This window comes from Toxorhynchites rutilus, chromosome 2, assembly GCF_029784135.1.
Source record: "Toxorhynchites rutilus septentrionalis strain SRP chromosome 2, ASM2978413v1, whole genome shotgun sequence".
In the NCBI taxonomy this organism is placed as follows: Eukaryota; Metazoa; Arthropoda; class Insecta; order Diptera; family Culicidae; genus Toxorhynchites; species Toxorhynchites rutilus.
In genome coordinates this window covers 315832357-315854786 of record NC_073745.1, presented here as the reverse complement: position 1 = coordinate 315854786, position 22430 = coordinate 315832357, and the positions used below count along the sequence as shown (strand labels likewise).

Sequence of the window (22430 nt, the reverse complement as noted above, 5' to 3'; positions counted from 1 at the left end):
GTTAGATGGCCGCTTGATGATGATGAGTAATAACTACAATAAATGTTGGTCGACAGTCAGAGCCGTCAGAGGTTGAAAAACTGGTGGAAACGAAAGCTCTTACAGTTATGGATGAATATGAATTAGTCACGCACGGACAGCTTCGTCAAGCCATACTTGAAAAAGCGGTCGAAAGATAGCTGCAATTGGACGCAACAGCTCCAATACTGTTGGAATTCTACACCGAAGAAAAATATTTATCCTGTCTGACCCCCATCGGAAACCAACAATGGCAGAACAGACGAATTAATGCTTTCGATTGGGATCCACACCCGTCTCCAATCAACGTGCCCCCATGTACAGTAGGGACAGTTTCATTACACTTTCAGTATTTTACAACCTGCACACATTTCATCAGCAATAATAATCCTCAGGAGCAGCGCGAACAAACACGCGAAGTGTGTTGAGCTCATTATTGGCATTTTTACCGCTCCACCTCTGCGAGCATCAGGTGAGCGTAAATGCCCTTCAATCAAAAAGATAGCCGAAGATGGCGAAAAAGGCGGGGATGTCTAGCATGACAGATTAATGCCGTCACGCTTCAGTTGGGCCGATGATTAGAACGCGAAGCACTCAGACCGAATCAGTGCACTGCTCGAAGAATTCCAAATCGAGAGGAATTGATTACCATTGAATTATCGCTGCAGCTTCGATGCGCTTTGGTCAATGGAAGGAAACTGGTGCGCGCAACAATAGATCCAAGGCGTTTCAGATATCAGATAAATTCGCAATGTCCACCGGATATTGAACCAAATCCGACGACATTAAATCAGCATTGCGTTATACATTGTGATTCATTCGGGGCGGAGGAGAACGAAACAGAGCGATGAGATAATATACGCGCGGTCAATAAAACAAGTTGCCACTGAAAATGTATACACTGACGCGCAGTTCACTCAAATGGTTCGTTTCAAAAGAATAATATTTGATCTTGTGATTCTCCCATAAGGTCGTTGAGTCAGGCAAAAGATCTCTGCCTTGTTATTCAATGAATCAGTAATAATTTTGTTGATGGTGTCAAATGAAAAGAAAGGGGCAGTTCAACGTGACAAGTGTACGGTAACATCACAACGATTTCATCTCAGCTGTCGAGACGAGAGGCTGTTAAGATTTTATATTTGCTTAAAAGATAGAATTGCATCTTTTCAAGCTCTTGAATCCCAAGACCAAGCGTAGGAACTCGTGCCAATCGCTTTAATGTCTATTTGCTAGGAAATTAACATCACACTCATTGCGTATTGTGTTTTGTTTCCTTTATTACGGTATCACTACCGTAATGCTACAGATGCGCTCTTGCGTCATTCTAAAGGTTCCAATTGTCACTCACAATTTTCTGTCACTTTCTTTTGGTGCTTATCGGGTTTTTTTTTCTGGGAAAAAACGAAACACCACCAGCTTTTGTGTGTTTGCTTGTCGTGTCATTAGCACAAATAGCCGACAAACTTTCCACCCCAATCACATGCTGTTTGTTTTCCTCCGTTTCCTACCGTGAGCTAGAAGGGAAATTAGATAATTCGGGTTTGATTGGATGCTGGGCTGCTGTGAACTGAGCAATAGATGTTGTGTTCGTTCATGCTTAGGACCAATTCCAGTTTGTTGTGACATGAATGGAATATGCGTTTCAGATAATCGAGTTTGAATAGGAAATAACGAATCTATCACGAATTGTGACACACAGCTGCTGTGAGATAGTGGAACGCGATTTTTTTCGTACATTGTGCGTTTTGTATGATATGATACGTATGGACGTGTTCCACACGAAATTATAGTTACATTTCCGTCTATGAGTGGCATCGGTGTTGAGGCTTCCTGGTTTAAAGTCGTATAGAGTTTTTTTTCTTATAGAATAAAATAGCATTAGCTCTTCACTGTCTGAAGAAGCGCTCCAATCCTCAAAGTTTGAGATCTAATCCTGGACATATTGGGAAATACAGTGTTTCTCAATAGAGATGATAGCATTTTGCTAGCTATGGTCATCTTTTTTTTTTTATTAATTCGTTTATTTTTACAAGCTCAGTTACATCAGTTTAAAGGAGTCGAATTCTTAACTAAACATATTACCTATATCTATATATCTATGAACAATTTTCCTTAATTCTATTGTTAATAAGGTAGAAAACCGATTACTCGCGGTAGACTCGAGTTTAGAAGGGTGACATTTTTATCAAGAATAGGATGGGATATAAGGATATGTTGACAACGTTCACACTCATCACACTCAATTATTCAACCTATCTTATATCTACTATATATTTACATTTCAACTTATTCTATTGTTAGTAAGAAGAGAACCGATTGCTCGCGAAGGAAGAAAAGGAGGGGATAAGGGTACAATCACACACGATGATCGATAGCTTTAAGGAAGACAGATATTTGCGACATGTAATCAAGGTCTAACCGAGCCAACACATCTCTCACCGGCACATTGGGCTGCCTTCCACGGGCCCGAAGGGAGTTTTCTAAATTCGATCTGGCGACAAGGTACAACACGCACGACCAAACAACGTGTTCAATGTCGTGATAACCTTTGCCACATACGCAGGGATTGCTGTCGGCAAGATTAAAACGAAAAAGTAGCGCGTCTAACGAACAGCGATTGGACATGAGTCGGGAGAAGGTACGAATCGCTATGGTCATCTTGTATTCTGTAAATCTGACAATGACGTACACTTTTTTTAGTCACTCTTGTCATGAAAATTATGAATTAGTTCATGTTTTCATAACGTGCAAATTTCGACGTAGGATTACGTCTTTCGGGAACATATTGAGGGTTCAAACAAAATATCGGTTGCGTAACGAAAAAAGTCCAAGTTGGAGCACTTATTGCTTATTGCTTATTTTCTTTTCTTGGTGGATTTACGATATTTTTGACGTGAGACTACGTCTAACCGGAATATATGGGGGGTAAAATGAAAACATAAACACAGAACATGCATGAAAAATGAAATATTTCGAATGCTTATACATCGAACATTTCTTAATAGTTCGGAAAGATGTTTGCATTAATTTATAGGAAATATATCTACGCATCTATCACAATGAATAAAATGTTATTTTTCATGAGATAAACAATTGAATAACTGTAAAATATCAAGCGTTATCTAAACGCCCCGTTAACCAGGGAACCCAAATTTCGCTAGCTTTTGTTTTTGGGAATGTTTGGTTCGGCTCCTCCTCTCCTCAACAATGTTAACCTTCTTCTTCTTCTTCTTCTTCTTCTTCTTCTTCAATAGCACTAACGTTCCTAGAGGAACTTCGCCGTCTCAACGTAGTATTACTTGCGTCATTTTTATTAGTACTTAGTTGAGATTTCTATGCCAAATAACACGCCTTGAATGCATTCTGAGTGGCAAGCTCTAGAATACGCGTGATCACAGTGCAAGTCGGAGGAAATTTCTTTGACGAAAAATTCCCCCGACCAGAACGGGAATCGAACCCGAACACCCGGCATGTTAGTTATGACGCTAACCACTCGGCCAAGGGAGCACAAATGTTAACCAGGGAATCCAAATTTTCTCTAGTTACTAGTTTTGACAATATTTTGTCAGGCTCCTCCTCGCTGGAGCCAACACATTTTATCAGAAGGAACCTTTTTCTTGGATTTGTGCAATCCTGCCTTTCGGCTTTCTTATGGGTTAAAGCCTCTAAACTGAAGCAAATCCCGACTAGGACAGCCACTAGCTCTTCGTGATTCGACGGCTCCAGAATGGTCCGTTCGATGCGAAGCAAGTGGTCTGCTTTTCGGTTTGGGATTTACTTTCCTTTATATTCACCTTGAACTCCTTCCCTGTTAGGAGTTCGGCTGGCGATGGTGATTTCGGATTTAGAACTTGTGTATTGATTGATTATTGGGTCGCTAGCAAGCGATTTGTTGCTTTACTAAATTGATCTAACGCGTTGAATATATATACATAGAAATCCATGTCTAGAAAAGTTCTCCCTTTCCTACTCAGATAACCGAAACCGCATCGGTTATCTGTTTGCCTATTTGCCAGCGTGGGATGTTTACCATCCGTGTTTTCCCTTTATTCTTATCTTTCATCCGCGTAGGGTCTCAAATAAAGGTTACATTATGTGCCCTATACTTTATCTGCCATCCGCGTTCATTCCATGTGCGATAAAGGGCGAGACCTAAACATATAATTTTATCACCTCTCGGGTGGCCCATACAGCGCTCTCGCCTTGGGACTTATCAAAACATGCTTCCAACGAAAAAGGTTCAAGTGGGAAACATCTGGCTAATAATAAAAAAAAATAATTCCTTCGCCTAGCGCACTCTAAGCGATGCGCGCGATGTTCTATTTTATTTGTCCAATTCTGGTGCGTTTGTCTTCGAAGCTATGCAAACCAAAATTGAAAGAAAGGAAAAACACGTGGTTTCCTCTCGCTGCCATTGATTTATTTACATTGGTACTTTCTTTTATTACCTTTATTTGCGCTCGTTGCGCTTCAAATTTAAATGTTGTATGATTTCATGTCCGGCCCTGCTGTCTAAGCTGGGTCTGTAACACGCCCCGACTGCCACGTACCGGAATGTGCTTCCCTAAAACCTACATCAAAACTGAGAAGCCTGGGAAAATCGTCATTTCAGATACTAGAGGCGAATGAACTACAAAATTTAAAGCCATTCAATTCCAGCCTATATAGTATAGAAAGTAGAAGTTGAAGTTGTTGATTCACGCAAGCCAGGGGTACTTTGCACCTGCGTGTTTTTTTTTGCACAACGTTTTGGTTCGATTATTGAAAACTGCATTGGAAGATATGCCTTCATATCTTTTGCTCACTGAATTTCTATGCATACCGTTTGATGATTAGACAAAATTCTGTCATCAAATTTACTTGTAACGAAGAACATAATCTATTACAATGCATGAATTTGTGCTACATGGCATTTGTTCAAATTCTTTACTTACAATGCAATTATGTTGAATTCAATTGAATTCGAAAATTGTTTCATTCAATCAATACAAATAAATGATTACTAAGCCAACGGTAGTCCCACGTCAACCTTGATATAAGATATAACCCACTCATTTTTAACACTTCCTGACAACTACCGCATAGGAAATTAGAAATTTCGCAATATTTAGTTTGTTAAAATAACGTTGAAATGAGAGTTTTTAATTTCCCGTACATTAGAACAGATCGCAAAGACTGCGAATTCAAATGGCCTTTCTCAAGGCCGAGAGTTAGTTTTACTTTTCCTAATTTGTCTTTTTCAAGGCTAGAATTTGAACTGAAAAAAAATTAAAACCTCTATGATTCAATACTACTACTTTTACTACTCTTGTACCCTAGTGATTCGTACAGATCGCTAGGTGTTTCACTGACTTCTTTATCTTAGTTCCTCTCCGTCTCAATGTATTACTTGTGTCATTTTCACTAGCACCTGGTTAAGTTTTCTATGCCAAATACACGCCTAGACTGAGTTTAATGGTCGAGAATACGCACGTTCCAGTGCAAGTTGGCAGAAATTTCTTTGAAGAATGTTCCCCGTCATGACATGTGTAACACTAAACCATTCAGTCACGGGAACCACAGGTATTACCCTAACACAGACTACCAAATCAAGCAGCGTGCCGAAATCGTCACTGATGATTAGAATGAGTTTTGAAGTTTAAAGCCTCTATAACGGGTAAATCCATCAATCACTATCGATATAAACAAGCAAGCTGCTAGGAGGCGATCTGGCGTAGTGGTAACATCCATGCCTCTCACGCTGAAGGTCACGAGTTCAATTCTCACTCCCGACATTCTTCCAAAAATGGAAGTACAAGTGACGAACCAGCCAAAATGAGTTGAAAATCACTATAATACAGATAAAAAAAAAAAAAAAAAAAGCAAGCTGCTGGGGCTGTCTTACCCAAGGGAGAGAAAATAAAAGAGTTCGCCACAAATATGTTGAAGCCAGTAGCAGCAAGAAATCCCGGGATTTTTAATGAAAACATTCGTTTTTCGGGCAAACATAGTTTCCTTCGAGGGCAATACACTTGTTATAGTGAGTATCCAACATTTCGATTCCCTTTCTGTAGTACGAAGCGTCTAAGTTTTCGGAATATGCCTCAGTACCACTTTGCAGACTGCCTATTGGACTTGGGAGTGTGGTAATGGATCCACGCTTCCATCCATTGTCACAAAACGTCGAAGGAAGTCCACTCGATTACGCTTCAACAACGCCAAACCGACTGTTGAATCATCAACGCGCCGCAGAAAAAGCGGCACCCATCGCGCGGATAGCCTTTTCATGTCCAAAATGTCGTGCAAAATGTAACCCACTCGTGCTTTTGAAATGCCTACGGCCTCAGCTAACTCGCGTAACTTCACTTTACGTTCGTTAAAAACGAGTGCATTTATTTCACGATTTCAGGATTTGTAGCCTCTTTTGGTCTTCCAGAGCGAGGTGCATCTGCGGTGCTTGTACGGCCCATTTTAAATTCACTAAACCACCGATCAAGTGTTGTTCTCGAAGGAGCAGAAGTTGAATAACCTTTCGTCAACCACTGCATTGACTGTTCAGGAGTTTTTTTTTTCCTTCAAAAACAATGTGAATTTTTCAGTGGCGCCATCTGTTGAAAAATCTCGGGACTTTCCAGTCATGGTAAAATAGCATATACTGATTAACATTTCTTCAACTTGATTCTAAACATATTTATTTTATACTTCCAAGGTTTTCATCGCACAGTTTAAAACAATCACGGTTGTTACAAGCTTAATTTCACCTTTTCAGTCTGTAATATATGGAACTTTTCATTTGTAACGGTACATCAGATATTATTAGTTTTGCGCTAATAGTACGACCACTACACATTAGGTTTCATTCAGCAATCAAATTTGAAATCACTACCACGTAGCTCCCTCTCAATAAATTCGTCGAAACGGACGATGAAGCTGGATGAGAGTTCATTTTTGTAGTCTCCAATTTGGCCCTTCCTCATGAATCTATTGGAAATTATTCCAAAAATTAGTAATGAGCGCATCGTACCCAGGAATTCACTCACTCGAAGGATTCACCCTCTCTTCCTTCCTCTTTCATTCTGGTCTGCACCTGTTCGACTTGGTTTGTTGCAGGGTTTTCTGAAAAAGCACATTTTGATGAAATATGATACGCTTGGGCGCTACTCACTCACTTTTCATCTCCTCAAACGAAATATGTTTTGCAAGGTGGTCCAATTGCTCGCTGGAAAATTGTTTTCCAAAAAAATCACACTACATCGGAAGTATCTTCGGCAGGTCTCGTTTCATCTGCTCGTACGTCAGGAACAATATATTTGGGTGGCTTTTTATGCGCCAAAATTCCAGTACGTGTTGGATTTGTGGGCAATACATGACCTTATCAGCTAGCAATCTCTCGAAGAACTCCTCCTTTGTTCCTCGATAGTTGGCGAATCCTCGATAATGGTGCAAATAGGATGCGGCTACATCTTTCGGGTTTCTCGATACGTATATGATTTTTGGTTTTACTGTCCACAGCTGTTTCGGGAGTAATGCTACCGGAAGGTGTGATTTGATGTGGCGAGGTCTCGGGAGATTTTTTGCTGCCGTGATTGTATCCTCCATTGGACAAACTAAACAGTCTACTCGAAAGATTCGGAAGAGTGTTTTGAGAGTTGATGGCGAATCATGAAACTACTTACTCAAGAAACACAGATCGATCGCTGAGATTGATCGTTTTGGCTGTATGGTAGTCCAAATCATGGTCAATCAACCATACCATCTCCTGTGTCCATGTAGTTCCACATTTGGGAAATGTAACAATTCATACATCATCTTCGAGCACCTGAAAGTCCCGTATTTGCTCGGCAAAGTCCATGTATCTTTTGGGTAGAACACAAGGCTTAGGTTCCCATTGTTTTCCGTCTGTAAATGGATGTTCGGACAAATCTTCCAGCTTCACACTAACTGACCAATCGGTTATGACGGGTTGGAACGCAAACATTTTCACAACAGTTCTGCACGATCACTCGATTCTCCGCACTGAATTGGAGTGTGGCAAAATAATTGTGCCGGTGCTACGAGCATTCCCTTTATGGGTAGCTCGCAATATAAATTGTTTTATCTCAAAACCGAATGATTCCAGAAAAATGGCTCATTCGCTGGACAGATAATAACACAATGAAGATAAGGGGTTTATTTCAGAATAGTGATAGGGTTGTTCTCGTTCTAAACAATATAATCAGTTGAATAATAATCACGAGTGATCACAAAAGTGTTCAAACGTAATCAGTGAATAACAAAAAATAAAAGTGCAATAAAAATGCAGTTTGGTCTTTAATCATGTTTATACCGTTTCAAATCGGACTAAGAGATAATGAAACATCATATATTGTCTTATCTCGGCAGTCGTGGAATTGTTGAGCAAATTAGAATGTTCACATCAATCAGAGACGTTTGTGATTTGAATCCAGAGAGATACATTCTGTCAAATATATACCGGGAAATTGTGTTTTTAACACGTTCGCGCCGGCCCTGTAATTCAATGACACAATAACGATGAGGCAGTCTAGTGCGAGCCACCGGTAATACGCGTCGGCTTGAGCGTGTTAAAGAAAATGCTCTATCATCAAGATTTATATTATAGTATTTAAAATGAACCCCTTCTGAAGCGATACACTTACTCCAATGAACAAAATCCAGTCATCGAAACACTTTTTATAGCTGTATTCAGGAATTGTCTTCAGTACACACAGCGAATTCATTTTTATGTCTTCAATGCTGCTCAAACTGGTCCGACGAAACGGTAATTTGAGTTTCGGAAATAGAAAAAAGTCAAAAGGGGCCATATCTTGAGAGTACGGTGCGTGTTCAACCACATTCGTGCCATTTTTGGTCAAAAATTCTTTCACAATGATCGATCGATGGTGCATTATCTTGGTGTAAAATTCAAGTTTCCGAGTTTCCTCTTTCAAATGCCTCATAACTCGATCTTCTAAACAACGATCCACGATCGCCCAATCCTAGACCGATCCGTTATGTGAGGTGCAACGTAGATATAAATGCGCATAATATGCCGCTTCCGATGCGCCACAGAAGTTGTTTAATTGCACGTGGCTGGCATCGTAATACGGTAGAGATTAAATCCAGCACAACTGGTGTCAGTCATGAGTCATGTCATGAGTCAGTCGTTCAGCAGACACCCGTTGATGTGCTCTCGGGTTTCATGATAGCATGTTGTAGTAAATGATATTAAATGAAGGTTGTCTGGGATCTTATTTGGGGGCTTCAATCATATGCCTCATTGATAAATATTCATCGATGAATTTGGTATTGTTACGACGAGACCCCTCATCGCAGCAACGCTTCACGCTACGACGTGGCGTCAGCTGTCAACAAGTGACATGGCGATAGAAGAATGGCATGTAACGCTACTGGGTCATAAAAGGATGGAACAAAAGAATTATTAAAAAATGATCAGAAGGCTTTGAGTGTACCAGTACGACATTTATTCTTATTCTAATTATTTATATATTTTCCTAAGTTCCTAAATCTAAAACTTATTCTACCGTGCAATTATAAAACCTAAATATAGAACTAGTTATTGTAAGTACCAATTGAATAGTACGAAAATTGCGTAACTAACTTAGCTGCATTCTAGAAACTAGCATTGTAGTCAGCGCAGTTAAAAGGGTAATTTAAGCCATACCACTTCCAGAAGTTTCTTACACCAAATTTGTAAGTTTAGGGGAACAAAATAATGTTATGGCTATGCTAAAATAAATAATTATTTGCAGCTTAAAGCTCACATACTAAAAACGTGGTGCTCAATTAGAGTTGGTGACCCTAACCCAACATTTCTTTAAGAAATTTGTTCGGGTATCGGAAGTATGGCAGATCAAAATTCCCCTCGGAACTGCCAATCCTGTGAACGAACGGATTCGGCAGAATGCGAAATGGTCCAGTGTGACTTCTGCAAGCTGTGGGAGCACTTTGGATGCGCCGGTGTGGACGAGCAAATCCGACAGCCAAGCGCTAGATATGCGTGTAAGCAGTGCTCAAAACCTGGACAATCCAGCAAAGATCATCTGCAAATTCCAGGGATCGGAACACGTTCTACAAAAGGATCCAAGGCGGGTTCAAAGGTAGGCTCCAAGAAAGGAAAGAAGAACCCAGACCCACCAGATAGCGTGACCTCCAGTGTAAGGGCTGTATTGTTGTCAGAGCAGCTTAAACTCATCGAAGAAGAGAAAACGATGAAGGAACAAGCCCTGTTGGAAGAAGAAGGGATCAGGAAACGGTTATTAGAAGAGGAAGAGCGTCAGCTGGAAGAAAAGAATCGCCTCCGTGGCCGTAAACTGCAAGAGGAGTTGGAGATGAAGCGTAAGCAGCAGCAGATAAAAAAAGAATCCTTTGAGAAGCGGCAGAGTATCATTCGGCAGATGGCAGAAGCGAGCAGTAGAAGTGGATCGGTCGTAAATTCCGACCAGAAGGTGAAAGACTGGCTAGACGGTCAAAACCCTGGAAGATCAGATGGAAATGTACAAGGGAATTCAAACATACCCCTTACAAACCCGAATCCTGAAGACCCAGAACATCCGCTAACGGTAGTTCCTCAGAATCCTATTCAACCAACGCTTCCGGACATGTCGTTACCACAGGTGCCACCCCCTTCACCTCCGGTCGTAGGTCCTCTACAGAGTCTTCTCGCTTCATTGCCCAACCCATCTGTTCCAATCGGAGTACCCTCTACTGCACCAGTTCAACTGAGTAACCCGGTTCCAATACCGCAACCGGCGTCGACAGTTCCTGTTACCTCGATTCGAACACTATCGCAAACTCAAATCGCTGCGAGACAGGTACTAGGAAAGGACCTGCCTGTTTTCTGCGGAAACCCAGAGGATTGGCCCATTTTTATTAGTAACTTCGAACAGTCAACAACCACCTGCGGTTACTCGGACGCAGAAAATCTCGTTCGACTTCAGCGGTGTTTAAAAGGGAACGCTTTAGAATCGGTGAAAAGCCGATTGCTCCTGCCAGCTAGTGTACCGCACGTCATTCAGACCCTGCGTACGCTCTTCGGGAGACCGGATCTTCTCATCAGATCGATGATGAATAAAATCCAACAAGTTCCGGCACCCAGACACGATCGGTTGGAGACTGTTATGCATTTCGGCATAGCAGTGCAGAATTTGGTTGACCATCTCAAAGCAGCGCAGCAGTTTAATCATCTAACGAATCCGGTACTCCTTCAGGAGTTAGTGGAAAAACTGCCAGGCTCATTACGACTCGATTGGGCAGTCTACAAAACCCATCGTCAACCCGTAACACTCGACACCTTCGGGAAATTCATGTCGGGTTTGGTGACAGCAGCAAGCGAAGTTTCCTACACCGTGCCGGGATTCAGCGTTCAGAAACACACCACAAATTATGAAAGCAGAACCATCAAACCGAAGGGTGGAAATACTGGTATAATTCAAGCTCATCTTGCAGAGAAAACTCCAGCGTCTACGTCCAGCAGCACTCCAGCTAGCACGAAACCCGGCAAGGTATGCCTCTCGTGTGGTCGTGCGGGCCATCGTGTGTCTGAGTGCCATCAGTTCAATGGTGCCAGTGTAGATGAACGCTGGAAGTTAGTTAAGCAGAAGGCCCTCTGCAGAACATGCCTGAATAATCACGGCAAGTGGCCTTGTCGTTCTTGGAAAGGGTGCGAGGTTGACGGATGCCGTCAGAAGCATCATACACTTTTACACTCGTCTTCTTCTTTCGAGCAAATAAACGTTTCATCCAGCCACGTTACTTCCGGTGAATCCCAGTGGCCACTCTTCCGCATTCTTCCTGTCATTTTATATGGCAACAATTCCTCGCAAATTATATTTGCCTTTATTGACGAGGGTTCGTCGTATACTCTACTGGACGAAACCGTTGCGAAAGAACTGTGTGTCAATGGGAAGACAGAAGCACTTACTTTGAAGTGGACGGGAAATGTTACACGAGTCGAGCCAAAATCACAATGCGTGCAGCTCGACATCTCCGGTAAAAATATTAGCTCCCGATACACCCTTTCCAATGTTCGTACGGTGAGTCGTCTCGTGCTTCCTACGCAAAGTATAAAGTATCAGGACCTAGCAAATCGTTTTCCTCATTTGCGTGGGCTCCCGCTTAGTGACTATGAGTTGGTCGAGCCCAAATTATTGATTGGTCTAGATAACTTGAGGTTATGCGTGCCTCTGAAACTACGTGAAGGAGGACCCTCCCATCCTATTGGAGCGAAATGTCGATTGGGGTGGAGCATTTATGGGTATGTTCCAAATCAAGCAACGAATTCGATGATTATCGGGTTCCACGTTGGAACAGTCTCGGATCGTGATCGTGAGTTGAATCAACAGCTTCGAGACTACTTCACACTGGAGGATGCTGGAGTTGCTGAGGCGCATCAAGTTCATGAGTCGAAGGACGAGCAACGTGCAATACAACTGCTACGAGAGACAACACGACGCACAGCAGATGGATCGAAATTCGAAACCGGTCTGCTATGGAGTACTGATGAACCAAACTTTCCAGACAGTTACCCCATGGCCGTCCGTCGTCTGGAGTCTCTAGAACGTCGTCTTCAACGAGATCCAGAACTGAAGGAGCGCGTACATGAACAGATCTTGGATTACGAAAGCAAAGGATATGCACATCGAGCGAGCTTGGCCGAATTGACTTCTGTTGAGGCTAACCGTGTGTGGTATCTTCCTCTAGGCGTCGTGACAAACCCTCGGAAGCCCGGTAAAGTACGCCTAATCTGGGATGCGGCAGCTAAAGTGGGGTGAGTCTCATTCAACTCCCGACTCCTGAAGGGACCTGACCTACTGGCGCCACTTGCAATGGTCTTATGTCAGTTCCGCCAATACCCTGTGGCTGTAAGTGGTGACGTCATGGAAATGTTCCACCAGATTAAAATTCGTTCTCCTGATTGTCAATCACAACGCTTCATATTCCGAAATCGACCAGTAGATCAACCTCAAGTTTACGTCATGGACGTAGCCACATTTGGATCATCCTGCTCCCCGGCGTCAGCGCAGTACGTCAAAAATTTCAACGCAGATGAGTTCGCCAGTGAGTATCCGAGAGCCGCAGTAGCCATCAAGAACAAACATTATGTTGATGACTACTTGGACAGCTTCGAGACCACCGACGAAGCGATTGCGGTGGCGAATGAAGTGAAACTTGTACACTCCAGAGGAGGTTTCACTCTTCGCAGCTTCTTATCCAACGAACCTGAAGTTCTGCAAGGAATAGGAGAAACAATTACGGAGAAAGAACCCAAAAACCTACATTTGGAACGTGATGGGAAATGCGAGTCGGTGCTAGGGATGAAGTGGATTCCGCATGATGACGTGTTCATCTACGCCTTCGGTACGCGAGAGGATCTACGGCACATTTTGGAAAATGGTCACATCCCAACCAAACGCGAGGTAGCCAGAGTGGTCATGAGCCTATTTGATCCGCTAGGTCTCATCGCTTTCCTACTCATTCACGGCAAAATATTTATCCAAGAATTATGGGCAGCAGGGATAGAGTGGGACCAAGAATTCCCACACGATCTCAACGAACGCTGGCGACAATGGGTGGCTTTACTCCAACAATTAGACTCACTCCGCATACCACGATGCTACTTCCGCTCAACGAAGGACTACTCTCATTTACAAATCCACCTATTCGTGGATGCAAGCGAATCCGCATATTCTTGCGTGGTATACTTTCGCTTGGAAAACGAAGACACAACACAGGTGAAACTCGTCGGTGCCAAAACAAAAGTAGCACCGCTGAAGACGCTCTCCATACCTCGACTCGAACTAAAGGCAGCAGTTTTGGGCGCTCGATTTATGGAAACTGTTCAAAAACAGCACACGTACACAGTAAGTCGACGGTTCTGCTGGAGTGATGCCAGTACCGTTCTAGCGTGGGTACGCTCCACCGATCATCGGCGCTACCACAAATTCGTAGCCGTTCGAATAGGAGAGATTCTCTCTTCTACGCAACAGTCAGAATGGCGGTGGGTGCCATCCAAGCAAAACATTGCGGATTTTGCCACCAAGTGGAGGAATGGTATGCCTGTGACAATCGACAACCCCTGGTTCCAGGGACCAGCCTTCCTCTACGAACCAGAAGAACGTTGGCCTAAGCAGCGAACAATCGTCCCAACAGAAGAAGAGCTTCGGCCAACTCGTTTCCACGCCACCCACTTCGCTCCGAACATGGTATTCGAGAGGTTCAATAGATGGACCAAAATGCATAGAGTAGCCGCATATGTTTTCCGAGGCATCGAAAATTTTCGCAGGTGTCGATCGAAGGATAAACTTGAACTCGGAAACCTTACCAGCGAAGAACTTCGACGGGCCGAGGAAGAACTGCTGAAAACCGCTCAAACCGTGTATTACACGGACGAAATCAACAACCTCGTCAAGACTCAAGGGTCACCAGAGAATCACCACGTCACCGTAGACAAATCCAGCCCTATCTACACCAAGTGTCCATTCCTGGATGAGAACGGCGTTCTGCGTAGCCGTGGTCGAATTGGTGCTGCACCGTATGCACCGACCGAAGCTAAGTTTCCGATCATTCTTCCCAACCAACATTTAATAACTTTCCTAATTGTAGACTGGTATCATCGCCGCTTCCGTCATGCCAACCGAGAGACCATCTTCAATGAAATCCGCCAGCGCTTCGAAATACCTGCCCTAAGACGACTGTTGGATAAAGTTGAACGCTCATGTACTTTCTGCAGGGTAACCAAGGCGATGCCAAGATCTCCAGCGATGGCTCCGCTTCCCGAGATGCGTCTGACAGCATTCACTCAACCCTTTACGTTCACCGGGTTGGACTATTTCGGTCCGATGCTTGTGAAGGTTGGCAGGAGCAACGTAAAACGCTGGGTGGCTCTCTTCACATGCCTGACGATTAGAGCGATACATATGGAGATTGTGCACTCGCTAAGCACCGAATCTTGTATTATGGCAGTACAACGCTTCGTCGCACGCAGAGGCCTTCCCAGAGAATTTTGGACTGATAATGCCACCTGCTTCCAAGGTACCAGCAATGAACTGAAAGCACATAGGGAAGCAAGTAACAAAGCTCTATCTGAGAAGTTCACTACAACAAGCACCACCTGGAAGTTCATCCCCCCAGCTGCTCCACACATGGGTGGAGCGTGGGAGAGACTCGTTCGATCGGTGAAGGTGGCGATAGGATCAGTTTTGAACGTCCTGCGGAAGCCAGATGATGAGACATTCGAGACGATCATCTTGGAGGCAGAAGGAATGATAAACTCCAGACCACTTACTTTCATTCCGTTGGAATCCGCGGATCAGGAGGCCCTGACTCCCAACCATTTTTTGTTGGGAAATTCTTCTGGGACAAAGTTCCTGCCTACTGAACAGATGGACAACCGATGCACACTACGAAGCAGCTGGAAATTGGCCAGATACATCACGGATGAACTCTGGCGCAGATGGCTCAAGGAATATCTCCCGATGATCACACGGAGATGCAAGTGGTTCGAGGACGTGAAGAATCTAGAGACCGGTGACTTAGTACTGGTAGTTGACGGGGCGGCGAGGAACCAGTGGATACGAGGAAGAATTGAGCGAGTTTTCCCAGGACGAGACGGTAGAGTGCGGCAAGCGCTGGTGCGGACATCGTCGGGGGTCTTACGCAGACCAGTAGTGAAATTAGCTGTTTTGGACGTCGAGTTGAACAGTAAACCTGCTGCAGATGCTCCTAGAGTAGTGGCCTCTCACCGAGGTTTACGGGCGGGAGTATGTTACGACGAGACCCCTCATCGCAGCAACGCTTCACGCTACGACGTGGCGTCAGCTGTCAACAAGTGACATGGCGATAGAAGAATGGCATGTAACGCTACTGGGTCATAAAAGGATGGAACAAAAGAATTATTAAAAAATGATCAGAAGGCTTTGAGTGTACCAGTACGACATTTATTCTTATTCTAATTATTTATATATTTTCCTAAGTTCCTAAATCTAAAACTTATTCTACCGTGCAATTATAAAACCTAAATATAGAACTAGTTATTGTAAGTACCAATTGAATAGTACGAAAATTGCGTAACTAACTTAGCTGCATTCTAGAAACTAGCATTGTAGTCAGCGCAGTTAAAAGGGTAATTTAAGCCATACCACTTCCAGAAGTTTCTTACACCAAATTTGTAAGTTTAGGGGAACAAAATAATGTTATGGCTATGCTAAAATAAATAATTATTTGCAGCTTAAAGCTCACATACTAAAAACGTGGTGCTCAATTAGAGTTGGTGACCCTAACCCAACAGGTATATTGAAACTTCAAGTTGTTGTCTGTTGCGAACCGTTTTTAGAGATCATGGTTCCTCCTTAGAACGATAGGGAGTCAATCTCTCCAGTCCAGACCAGAATGATGAATGATTGGCCAGAATGATGTCGTTCGGATGTGATAGCTGATCCACATCAATCGAATGGGTCGGATTGGATGTGAGTTTTGGAAAAACCGCCTGAAGTACTTCATTTTTTCTTATTAGATCGTACCGTAGAACCTCCTATTCTTCAGGGTGTCGACTACCTTGAAAATCCTTGAAAATCAGGGAATATCAGGGAATTTAAACGATGTCAGGGAAAATCAAGGAATATCAGGGAATTTCGTCACCAATCTGGAAAAAAATTTGATTATTGATTATGAATTTTGATTATTACAGTAATTAGAAGATTTATGAAGCATTGATATATCCTTGATCATTCAGCTCGCGCAGTCCGAAGACATCGGTCGCAAATTTGTTCGCGTCTATCATATAGTGGAGATTATACCGTTATCAGTGGCTGGTGAAGTTATTTCGCCCTAACGGGGTTCTCTTTATTGCGCGAGTGAGAAGAGCAGCAATCACAACCAGCGTGAGGAAGAAGTTCTCCACCGCGGGCGCGGTGTGTGTGCCGTATCATCGCTGTGTGTGCTTTATCATCGTCATCGATTCCATCATCGTGTGGTGGTGCGATTTACCGTTGCAGCTGTACCGAGCGATTGCCACGCGGTTCGATTGGGACGCCGTTTCATTTCATTCGCATTGGTGTGCGATTTAGGTATAATATATATATTAGGTTTAGGAAGATAGAAGAATTCAAAATTATATTATTTCATATCTGCCGTAATGGCAGAAGGTCAAGTTGAAATGGAGATTGAAACTACTGTTTCCTCCTCACTAGCTACAACGGGGGCTGGGAAGTCGCTCAAACGCGTTCCCCCCTCAGAAGATGTCTCTTCAGAGAAAGAGTTAATTAACCTCAACAAGCCCCCCTCAAGAAAATTGGCAAACTTTTCCTCTTCGCCCCCTCCATCTCCCGCTTCCGTTCAACTCCCGAACTTGCCTCCCAGTCCTACTGATCCCGCTCCCGCTCAACAATCGACCTCGTCCTCCCCCTCAGTTGTTTCCTCTCCTCGTGTCAAGGTCTATCCAGACGATGCACCTGGAGCTGGTCCATGGGTTGTTTTTTTCCGGCCCAAACCTAAAGGAAAATCTATTAATGTCATTCAGGTTTCGAAAGATCTGGCAAGATTTTATTCCTCCGTGGTCGAAATCTCTAAGGTTAGGCCGAACAAACTGCGTGTTGTCGTGAGTGATCGGAAACACGCAAATGCAATTGTGATCGACGAGAGGTTCACCCTAGAGTATCGTGTCTACGTGCCCTCCCATGACGTAGAAATCTCTGGGGTGGTAACTGAAACGGGTCTGACGTGCCAATTGATAAAAGAAGGAGTTGGTAAATTCAAAAGACTCCCTTTGGTGGGCGTTAAAATTTTGGACAGTCGCCAACTAGGTAAAGTATCCCAAGAAGAGGGAAAAACGAAATTCACGCCGTCAGACTCGTTTCGAGTAACTTTTGCTGGTTCGGCCCTCCCTGACTACGTCATGGTGGACAAATTGAGACTGCCTGTGCGACTCTTCGTGCCAAAGCCCATGACTTGCAACAAATGCAAGTCAGTTGGTCACACTTCAGATTATTGTGCCAACAAGGAGCGCTGTGCAACTTGCGGAGAGCAACATGTGGGGGAATCCTGCAGTGCGACTGAGCGTAAGTGTCCATATTGCGGGGGATCCCCACACGTGCTCTCAGCTTGTGAAACTTACAAGAGTCGCTGGGAGAAACAGAAGCGCTCTTTGAAGGAACGCTCAAAACGCACTTTTGCGGATATTTTAAAGGGCGCTTCTCCACTTGCCCAACAACAATCAATCAACACTCAAAATGTCTTCGCCACGTTGCCCGTTGACGAAATGGAAGCGGACACAGCTAACGGGGGCACACCGTTCATTTTCCAAGGGAATCCCCGGCGCAAAAATGTGACCACTCCCAAAGTTCAAAGACAAGCCCCACCGGTTATACCCCCTGTTAGCATGTCTAAAAAATCGAGTGCAGCGGACAAGCAAAATCAGGTTCCTCCTGGTTTCCGTGGGAATGGTTCACCTTTGAACGGCCCAGCACTCGAGGGGACATCAAAAACCCCAACTGTCCCTGTTTTTCCGTCTAGTTCAACTTCCCAATCGGGATTTATAAAGTTGACTGACCTTGTGGATCAAATCTTCACGTGTTTTAACGTTTCCGACTCCATCAGAACCATTGTCATCTCAATGCTTCCAGTGTTAAAGACAATTTTGCAGCAATTGATGCAAACATGGCCCCTTCTTGCAATGATTATCTCTCTTGATGTCTAATTTAAATAGAGAGGTCGGAGATATCACTGTTTTACAGTGGAATTGTCGTAGTCTTATCCCTAAATTGGATACTTTCAAATTTCTAATTCATAAATTCAATTGTGATGTTTTTGCTCTGTCCGAAACCTGGCTCTCTTCTCAAAATGATCTCTCTTTCCACGATTTTAATATAATACGCTTGGACCGCGATGACAGATACGGAGGGGTACTATTGGGGATTAATAAGTGCCACCCATTTTTTAGAATTGAACTTCCACCTATTGGAGGGATCGAAGCTGTTGCTTGTCATGCAAACATCAGAGGCAAAGACCTCTGTATTGTCAGTTTGTATTGGCCTCCGAGAGCTGCGGTTAGCCGCAAGCAACTTGTTGACATGTGCTCACTCCTTCCTGAGCCACGATTGATCTTGGGAGACTTCAACTCTCACGGAACTGCCTGGGGGGAACAGTACGACGACAATCGTTCATCGTTGATATATGACCTTTGTAACAGCTTCAATATGACCGTTTTGAATACTGGGGAAACAACACGTGTACCTAAACCTCCTGCTAACCCAAGTGCTCTTGACCTCTCGCTTTGCTCGAATTCACTATCGTTAGATTGCAAGTGGAATGTAATCCAGGACCCCAACGGTAGTGATCACTTGCCAATCAAAATTTCCATCACCATTGGGTCGAATTCTTCTGAATCTATAAACATGGCATATGACCTCACAAGACACATTGACTGGAAAAAATATGCGGACGCAATTGATCTAGCCATCAATTCCAGAGATGGTTTGCCTCCATTGGAGGAGTATAACTTCATTTCTCGTTTGATCTATGACAGCGCGGTTCGCGCTCAAACGAAACCCATCCCAGGCTCCACTATTCGTCGAAGGCCTCCCAATCCATGGTGGGATAGCCAATGTTCCAAGCTTTATCAGGATAAATCGAACGCATTTAAAGCTTTTCGAAAACGTGGAACCATTGAGAATTTTCAAACGTATTTGGACCTTGAAAATCAATTTAAAAACTTGATCAAAGGGAAAAAGCGTGCTTATTGGCGAACTTTCGTGGGAGGTTTATCACGAGAAACGTCAATGAAAAAATTATGGAAAGTGGCTCGAAACATGAGAAATCGCTCTTCATCGAATGAAAGCGAAGAATATTCACATCGATGGATTTTTAAATTTGCACGGAAAGTTTGTCCCGATTCCGTTCCTGTGCAAAAAAATGTTCGAGATATACCACAAGATAGGTGCGATCTTGATTCCGAGTTTTCGATGGTAGAATTCTCTCTTGCTCTCCTTTCTTGTAACAATTCGGCTCCAGGAACAGATAGAATTAAGTTCAACTTGCTGAAAAACCTCCCTGATGTGGCGAAACATCGCTTGTTGAATTTATTCAATCGGTTTCTGGAGCATAATGTTGTTCCAGATGATTGGAGACAAGTGCGAATTATAGCTATTCAAAAACCCGGAAAACCCGCGTCCGACTTCAATTCGTACCGCCCAATAGCAATGCTGTCTTGTATACGGAAATTGTTGGAGAAAATGATCTTGTTTCGCCTTGATCGTTGGGTTGAAACGAATGGCTTACTCTCAGATACACAATATGGGTTCCGCAGGGGCAAGGGGACGAATGATTGTCTTGCGTTGCTTTCTTCAGAAATTCAAATGGCTTACGCCGAAAAAAAACAAATGGCTTCAGTATTCTTGGACATAAAGGGGGCCTTTGATTCTGTTTCAATAGAGGTTTTGTCAGACAAATTACACTCTCGGGGTCTACCGCCTCTATTGAATAATATGTTATATAACTTGCTTTGTGAGAAACATTTGAACTTTTCTCATGGAGATTCGGCAGTAAGTCGGGTCTCTTACATGGGCCTCCCTCAGGGCTCATGTTTAAGCCCCCTTTTGTACAACTTCTATGTAAGCGACATTGACAATTGCCTTACACAAAATTGCAGCTTAAGTCAACTTGCAGATGATGGAGTAGTGTCTGTCGTAGGATCAAAAGAATCCGACCTGCAAGAACCCTTACAAGATACATTGAACAATTTTTCAACCTGGGCCATTGGGCTAGGGATCGAATTCTCCACGGAGAAAACAGAGATGGTGGTTTTTTCTAGGAAGCATAGACCAGCAAAACCAAAGCTTCAACTTTTGGGTAAACCAATCACTCATGCTATGTCATTCAAGTATCTTGGGGTCTGGTTCGACTCCAAATGTACTTGGGGGGCCCATATTAGGTATCTGAGTAAAAAATGCCAACAAAGAATAAACTTTCTCCGTACAATTACCGGCACCTGGTGGGGAGCCCATCCAGAAGATCTTATAATGTTGTATCGAACAACTATTCTCTCAGTGATGGAGTATGGCAGTTTCTGTTTTCAATCAGCTGCCAAAACACACCTCATTAAACTCGAGCGAATTCAGTATCTTTGTCTCCGTATCGCGTTGGGATGTATGCCCTCAACGCATACCATGAGTCTCGAGGTTTTGGCAGGCCTACTCCCACTAAAAGATCGCTTCAATTTATTATCTCTTCGGTTCTTCATCCGGTGTAAGGTCATGCACCCATTGGTGATCGGAAATTTTGAGCAGCTGATCGGGCTAAATTTTCATTCTGGATTCATGACTTCATATCATGAATTCATCTCCATGCAGGTTGATCCTTCTTCGTATATTCCCAACCGTGTTTGTTTTCCTGACTACATCAATTCCTCTGTACATTTTGATCTGTTCATGAAGGAGAAAATCCATGGAATTCCAGATTATCATCGATCGGGGATCGTTCCTACGATCTTCAATGCAAAATATGGGCGTATCAATTGTGATAATATGTACTTTACTGATGGGTCCTCTATGAATGAGTCCACAGGATTTGGAGTGTTCAACGAAATTTTTAGCACCTCCCACAGTCTTCAGAATCCTTGCTCTGTGTATATTGCTGAATTGGCAGCAATACATTGGGCGCTGGACAGCGTCGCCTCACGACCTGTTGAACACTATTACATTGTAACGGATAGTCTTAGCTCTGTCGAAGCTATCCGTTCAGTGAGGCCGGAAAAGCACTCGCCGTACTTCCTTGAGAGAATACGAGAAATTTTGAGTGCTTTAACCAGACGCTGTTATGTCATTACCTTTGTCTGGGTCCCCTCACATTGCTCAATTCCGGGTAATGAGAGGGCTGACTCATTGGCAAAGGTAGGTGCAATTGAAGGCGATATTTATCAGCGTCAAATCGCCTTCAATGAATTTTATTCTTTAGTCCGTAAAAATACCATCGTTAAATGGCAACGTAAGTGGAACGAAGATGAATTGGGTCGGTGGCTTCACTCGATTATCCCTAAGGTTAGCCTCAAACCATGGTTCAAAAGTCTGGACTTGAGTCGGGACTTTATTCGCACCTTCTCTCGACTCATGTCCAATCACTGTTCGTTAGACGCGCTACTCTTTCGTTTTAATCTTGCCGATGGCAATATCTGTGCTTGTGGCCAAGGTTACCACGACATCGAACACGTTGTTTGGTCGTGCGAGGTGTATCTTGTTGCCAGATCGAATTTAGAAAACTCTCTTCGGGCCAGAGGAAGACAGCCCAATGTGCCGGTGAGAGATGTGTTGGCTCGGTTAGACCTTGATTACATGTCCCAAATATACGTCTTCTTAAAAGTTATCGATCTTCGTGTGTGATTGTCCTTATATCCTTATATTTTCCTTTTCCTTTTCCTTCGCGAG

The 22430-nt window shown here is 43.4% G+C and overlaps 3 protein-coding genes across 4 annotated transcripts in view; 1 reads left to right on the top strand and 2 right to left on the bottom strand.

Moving 5' to 3' along the window:
* The window catches only part of LOC129771340 (SH3 domain-binding glutamic acid-rich protein homolog), a 53698-nt gene that overhangs the window by 12607 nt on the left and 18661 nt on the right, over nt 1-22430 (bottom strand). The window lies entirely within an intron of this gene.
* LOC129771337 (luciferin sulfotransferase-like) lies at nt 6679-8331 on the bottom strand. Its single transcript, XM_055774877.1, is given in 4 exon segments — nt 6679-6978; nt 7038-7113; nt 7167-7613; nt 7674-8331. Coding segments are annotated over 4 exon segments (705 nt in total). The 5' UTR covers nt 7735-8331; the 3' UTR covers nt 6679-6857.
* Nucleotides 9315-13122, top strand: LOC129771326 (uncharacterized). 2 transcript variants are annotated; one of them, XM_055774859.1, is made up of 2 exons: nt 9315-9576; nt 9632-13122. In XM_055774859.1, the coding sequence occupies exon 2, from the start codon at nt 9861-9863 to the stop codon at nt 12786-12788; it is 2928 nt and encodes a 975-aa protein (XP_055630834.1). In that variant the 5' UTR covers nt 9315-9576; nt 9632-9860; the 3' UTR covers nt 12789-13122. The 2 variants fall into 2 exon arrangements, with proteins under 2 accessions (XP_055630834.1, XP_055630833.1); XM_055774858.1 differs by having other exon boundaries at nt 9315-9708; nt 9768-13122.

Excerpts from the sequence above, each read along its gene's own strand:
- LOC129771326 (XM_055774859.1), top strand. The coding sequence starts at position 9,861 with ATGGCAGATCAAAATTCCCCTCGGAACTGCCAATCCTGTGAACGAACG.